The sequence below is a fragment of the Chrysemys picta genome, chromosome 6 (assembly GCF_011386835.1).
Source record: "Chrysemys picta bellii isolate R12L10 chromosome 6, ASM1138683v2, whole genome shotgun sequence".
NCBI lineage: Eukaryota > Metazoa > Chordata > Testudines > Emydidae > Chrysemys > Chrysemys picta.
The window spans coordinates 3,034,883-3,040,862 of NC_088796.1; the positions used below are offsets into that span (position 1 = coordinate 3,034,883).

Below are 5,980 nucleotides of genomic sequence, written 5' to 3' on the forward strand. Positions count from 1 at the left end.
CACGCCCAGGCCTGACTGTCTGGGGCACCTGGCACAAGGCAGGGGATTGGGGGGGCCTGGACTCGAATGTCTCCACACCGGTTTGCCCCGTCCCGGCTCGGGAATCCTCAGACAAGCCCTGCGGGTAGCAGTAACACCGGGATGCTGTGCGTTCGGACGGGGCCGGCTGGGCTGGAGCCAGAACCGGCAGGCGCTGGGTTCAGCGGGTCCCGACAGGAACGCAGGAGCTCCGTTGGATTTGGAAGAGCCGAGGGCTCTTGGCTGTGGGGCTGATACGCCCGCCCCCGCCCCCTCGCCACAGCCCCCGGCTGTATCCCTGGCCTGGGGCCAGTCCTGACCTTGCCAGAACACATCTGCAAAGGGGAGCTGCTCCTGCCAGGAACCGTCCCCCCTCCCCTCCCCTCCGAGCTGTGCACACGGGAGCTGAGCGGGTGGGACGGGACGGGAGGGGACGGGAGTGGGCCGCCAGCCAGGCTCTTGCAAGGATGGAAAGTGAAAGCTATCTCTGCGGAGCATAAATACAGGCAGCCGGGGACGGGGACGCAGCATCTCAGCTCTGCCTGCCCCTGAGCCACAGGACAACTCAGCCTGCCTGATCGCCTGCCCCCTCGCTGGCCAGAATGACCCTCCGCATCCTGCTGCTGCTGGCGGCTGCCCTGTGCCTCTGCAAGGCCCAAGGTACTGCCTGGGAGGGTGCCCTGGGGACGGGAATGGGTCGGCAGGCGTGGGGTGCGCCTCGGAGCAGCTGGACACGGGGGGTAGCCCAACCCGCTAGCCCTTTTGCAGCTGGGGCTAATTCCAGCCGTGGTGCTGCTCGGGTGGGGAGGGAAGGGCGAGGGGAGTGCCGGCAGACCTGGCGGTGCAGCTGGGGGCCTCAGCCCGGCAGGTCCAGCAGCGGCACCTAGCGATGGAGCAGGGAGCTGGGCTCTAGCCTGGCCTCTGACCCTAGTTTGTTGCGAGACCCAGGCGGGTCTGTGCGGCCGATCCCGCCCCTGGAAAGGGGGTTGGATGTGTAACCCAGGCCTGCTTGTCCCCCCTTTAGCCTCTCTAGTGGCAGCGAGCCCTTGATGAGCCAGCTACCGCCTGGGCTAAAGGCCACATCTCTTAGCTCAGGCATTAAACTCCTGAGGTCCCAGGTTTGATCCTGGCTGACGCCGACCCGGCTCTGTCGGCGTGACTCTAGCGCTTGCCTATCTCGGGTCGATGCTTTGTGATTCCCCCAGCGAAAAGGGCTGTCCTCGGCACGTTCCCTGCGCCCCCAGTGCTCAGCGGTGGGGCAGAGGCTGCTGGAGCAGGGGGCCCTGCCTGCTCGGGCGTCTGCCCGCTAGCCCTGAGGGATGATCGCCCCAGCTTGGGGAGAGCTTTATCAGCCACTCACAGGCTGCAGAGTGGAGATCACCTTCCTGCAGAGAGAAAGCAACTGCCTGGCTTTGTTCTGATTGGCTGGAAACTGGGTTGATTCAGGCGATCTAGTCAGCAGATGAACGTGGCGGGGGGTGTCCGCTAGGAGCTGCGGGTCGGGAGTGCGGGGCACCGGCAGAGCGGTGTCTGAGAAACTCCCTCTCTGCAGCACCTGGGGCCGGCAAGCCCCATGCATGATGCTCAGTAAGGTGCCTCAGGTTTGCATGCAGCTCTCCAGAGGCATCCCACCAGAAAGGCATCCTCTGCCCGCGTCTCACCCATGCCCTTGTCTGCTTGCCCACTAGGGAGCGAGAACCAGGCATCCGACTGCTGCCTGAGCCACAAGGATCGTCCCATCCCGCCCCATCTCCTCTCCGCCTACAGAATCCAGAGTCCCGAGACAGGCTGCCGGCTCTCGGCTATTGTGTAAGTGCCTGTGGGCGCCCGGGGGAGCTCTGCGGGGGCGGGGGGCACCTCCAGGGATGGAGACTCGGTAATCCTGCCCTTCCCCATGGCTTGGGGTTGTGTTAGGATGGGGACGGGGAGAGGAGGGGTTCTGGCTGTCCCCAGCTGGGTCTGGCCCATCCCCCCTTAGCAACTCTTCTGTCATGACTCAGGTTCATCACCAAGAAGAACAGGAATCTCTGTGCCCCGCCCAATGCTCGCTGGACCCTTGACCTGATGGAGAAACTGGATAGGAAAAAAGGACAAACCACAGCGGTGGGCGCCGTGAAACGTGTCCGCTCGAAGGGAGCCAAGCACCGCAAGCAGAGGAAGCCCCAGCACTAAGAGGTGGGGACGGCAGAGCCCCAGGGGTGCCGGGTGTGGGGAGGGACGGGCCACTGCCGGCGCCAGATCCTCAGCCAGCGGAAAGCAATCCAGCCCCGTGGGCAGCCGGGCGGCTCTGCCCTGCCATGCGGGGGCGCTGCGGGCTGTGGCGGAGAGCGAGGGGGAGTGGGGGGGATTGAAGCAGCCGGCGCGCTGGTGTTGAGCCCAGTGAGATGTGAAATGTCCTGGGCCGGGGGCTGGGCCGAGCCCACCTCTGCCTATCGGGGCCTTGCCGGCCGCGGTGGCGGAGCGGTGACTGGCCGGCCTGGCGATGGCACACGGCGACCGGTCACTAACGGCGCGTGGCGACGCCCCGACGACGCTGCCTGGGGCTGGGGGTGTCTCATTCGCGGCTGCTGATTGGGAGCCACTAGAAAGGGGGGTGCTTTAGGAAATGGGGGAGGGGCGTCATGTGAGACCCTCCCCTGCTCTCTCTAACTGCTCTCTCCCCGCCCAGGGCACCGGCCGTCCCCGCCCCGGCGCCTGCCTGCCTGCTCAGTTGACCTCCGCAGAGCCCCCCGGACTGCAAGCAAAGGAGACCTGGCTGATGCCTGCGCTGGGTGTGGAGGGCTTGGCTTGGGGCGGTGTGTGATTCCCCCTGGAGATGCTGCACCTCCTGATGGCGCGTTGCCTCCTGCTAAGCATCTGTCATGCCGCGACTCCCTCCCGCGGCTCCCGGCCAAGCTCATATCCGCGGCTTGACCCCCCCCCCCGACCTTTGCATGAAAAGCCAGTGATTAGCGAGGCTGCTGCTGCTGAACCCGCCTTTCCTCAGGGCCAGCTCCAGCGAGGTCGAAGGGAGCACGTGCCCTGACCGCCGGGGGCTATTAGTCAGCGCCTAGGTAACCCTATAACCCTGCTCTCCCCCCGCTGCCTCCACCACTGTGGGCAGGGCCAGTAACTCTCCCAGAGGGAGACATATTTGCCCACAGAGCCTCCAGACAAGGACTTTGGTTAATTAAGTTCCATGCAGATATATGGTTGTCATGAAAAGATACCCAGGGCTTAGCAATACCAGCAAAGACTGCAGGCTGGCTGGGCTAGCAAGTCCCTATTGCTTCTCTCAAGCGCGCTTATCTGGTTTGATTGCTTTATTAGGTAGCTCTTTCAGACTGTATTAAGAAACTGTGACGTCCTAGCTACTGCAGGACATGCTATGCAGGAGCTCTGCCCTGCCCGACGCGCTGTGCCCTCGCCTCGCCGGGAACGCACAGCCGATCGCGAGATGAATTCAAGTCAATAAAAATGATTTAAAACCTCCAGAAGCAAAGGCGTGCTGGTGTGGTTGGTGTTGTGAGCGTGCCACGGGGGGGCTGGGTCGCCTGAGAAATACGGACGGGCGCTCCAGCTCCACCACCTGTTGTTGGGCTGGAGGCCAGAGTCCCCGGGGGAGGCTGGTGGGTCACGCCCCATGAGCGGGGGTCTAACGGGTTTGGGGTTGGGGAGGAATTTCCCCCCGGCCAGATTGGCAGGAACCCTGGGGGGTTTCACCTCCCTCGGCAGCGTGGGGCACGGGTGACTTGCAGGTGGGGGAGTCTCCGTCACGGGAGCGGGTGGGCGAGGGTCTGAGATGGGCAGGTCAGACGGTCCCGTCTCACCGGAAACTCTGAGTCTCTGCAGGCATGTGTCACCGCAGGGAACAGCCCCAGCCAGCGAGTAGGCGGGGTGCAGAGCCGGGGGCCCCGGGGGAATCCTGAGGTGACTGCAGTCCTGCTGTGCTCTGACTGGGGGGGCTGGAGACAGCTATTATTGCCTGGCAGCAGCATGCCAGCCCCCCGCCGAGCACGGCCCCTGCACGACAATGGGACCTGGCCAGGCTCTGCCTGCTGGCCCCCACCAGCCTCCTGCGGGGAGCCCCGGGTGTTAAAGCTTCCCTGCCCTAGGCCACCAGGGGCAGCGCTGACCCCCAAGACGCCCCGGGAGCTCGAACAGGGGAGTGGCCGATGTGGGGAGCCCTCCTCCAGGGGCTCTCAGAGACCTGAGCTGTAATGGCTGTAGGAAAACGGGAAATGTCCAAGGGTTGATGAAATAGTGGCCAAAGGGGGCCCGCAAAGGGTTAACTAGGTGAGACGGGGTGGGGGTCGCTCATACTCCCCTGACCAGGAAGGCAGCCGGTCCCTCAGGCCTATGTGATGGACTTCGGCAGCCAGCCAGCTCCTCGGGGGGCCCAGGGTGGTGAGGGACGGGGGGGTCCCACTCCAGGCACCAGTGTACGTGTCCTGCTGTACTCTGACCCCCAGCGGGAGCGCAAGGGGGTGGTTAATGGGGAGACATGCACGGGGTGGAGAGTCGGGGACAGCGAGACCCCTTGTCACACCCTGTGTGCTGCAACCCCATCGACTGCTGACGGGCTGGGTGACCTGGGGGAATTCAAGGAGCCAGCGGGCTGCGGATGCAGGTGTCAGTGAAGATGCAAATAGCCCGGCGGGCAGGGAGGAGGGGAGGGGATTTCCCCCGGGCTGGTCACATACAGGAAAGGCTGCTAAGCCCAGGACACCTGCCTGGCTGTAACCAGAGCCCTGGGCCTGGTGGGGGAGGAACCCCCCACCCATCTCCACACGGGAGATGGGAGGGGGCCAGCTCCCCGCCTGCCCTCGCTGGGGAAACCGAGGCAGAGCTGAGCCCCCCCCCCCCCCAGCTGAACGTGGGGAGAGCCAGGCAGGGCAGGACAGCTGCCAGGCAGGGTCGCCTTGTCCCGGGCTCAGAGAGGCCCCAGGGGAGGGGGGCGGCTGGCAGGACACTGCTGGTAACAGAGGTGCCTGGTCAGAGGGTGGTCACAGCCATGGGGGGGTCCCTTCCCCAAGAGACCCCCAATCTCAGCCCTCCAGGAAGGGGGGCCAGGAGGGGACTCTGCCCTGGGGGTGAGGGTGACAGGGGGACCCCAAGATGGGAGATGGGCTCCTGGCACACACAGCTCCAGAAGGGGCCTGCCACAGAGCATCAGCGCCCCAGAGATCTGGCTGGGGTAAGAACCAACACTCAAGGGGTCACTCCCTGTGTCAAGGCTCCTTCCCCACTCTGAACTTTAGGGTACGAATGTGGAGGCCTGCATGAAAACTTCTAAGCGTAACTACCAGCTTAGATCTGGTCCGCTGCCACCACTCCCAATGTGCTAATTCCCTTCCCTGGGTAGCCTTGAGAGACTCTTCACCAATTCCCTGGTGAATACAGATCCAAACCCCAGTTTGATAAGAACTGTCTGTACTGGGCTATCTTGATTATCACTTCAAAAGTTTTTTTCTCTTACTTAATTGGCCTCTCAGAGTTGGTAAGACAACTCCCACCTGTTCATGCTCTCTGTATGTGTGTATATATATCTCCTCAATATATGTTCCACTCTATGTGCATCCGAAGAAGTGGGCTGTAGTCCACGAAAGCTTATGCTCTAATAAATGTGTTAATCTCTAAGGTGCCACAAGGACTCCTGTTCTTTTTGCGGATACAGACTAACACGGCTGCTACTCTGAAACTTGTTCAGAAAGATTTGGAGACCCTGGATTGATGTCTGGTCCCTCTTAGTCCCAAGAGCGAACTCCACCAAAAACAAAGAGCACAAACAAAAGCCCCTCCTCCCCCCGCCCAAGATTTGAAAGTATCTTGTCCCCTTATTGGTCCTTTGGGTCAGGTGTCCGCCAGGTTACCTGAGCTTAACCCTTTACAGGTAAAAGGATTTTGGAGTCTCTGGCCAGGAGGGATTTTATAGTATTGTACACAGGAGGGCTGTTACCCCATATAGTTATGACACCCTGTT

The 5,980-nt window shown here is 62.5% G+C and overlaps 1 protein-coding gene across 2 annotated transcripts; it reads left to right on the forward strand.

The window, feature by feature from the left end:
• The first annotated feature begins 349 nt into the window (after window positions 1-349).
• On the forward strand, window positions 350-3,494 carry LOC101944353 (C-C motif chemokine 21b-like). Of its 2 annotated transcripts, none has more exons than XM_005311695.5 (4): window positions 350-678; window positions 1,707-1,827; window positions 2,019-2,193; window positions 2,687-3,494. In XM_005311695.5, exons 1-3 carry the CDS (start codon window positions 621-623, stop codon window positions 2,188-2,190), a joined length of 351 nt encoding a protein of 116 aa, XP_005311752.1. In that variant the 5' UTR covers window positions 350-620; the 3' UTR covers window positions 2,191-2,193; window positions 2,687-3,494. The 2 variants fall into 2 exon arrangements, with proteins under 2 accessions (XP_005311752.1, XP_042696434.1); XM_042840500.2 differs by having other exon boundaries at window positions 447-678; window positions 3,328-3,494.
• Window positions 3,495-5,980: the final 2,486 nt, after the last annotated feature.

Excerpts from the sequence above, each read along its gene's own strand:
- LOC101944353 (XM_005311695.5), top strand. The coding sequence starts at position 621 with ATGACCCTCCGCATCCTGCTGCTGCTGGCGGCTGCCCTGTGCCTCTGC. Across the intron at positions 679-1,706 it reads GTGCCTCTGCAAGGCCCAAG|GGAGCGAGAACCAGGCATCC; the intron begins GTACTGCCTGGG and ends CTTGCCCACTAG. Across the intron at positions 1,828-2,018 it reads TGCCGGCTCTCGGCTATTGT|GTTCATCACCAAGAAGAACA; the intron begins GTAAGTGCCTGT and ends GTCATGACTCAG.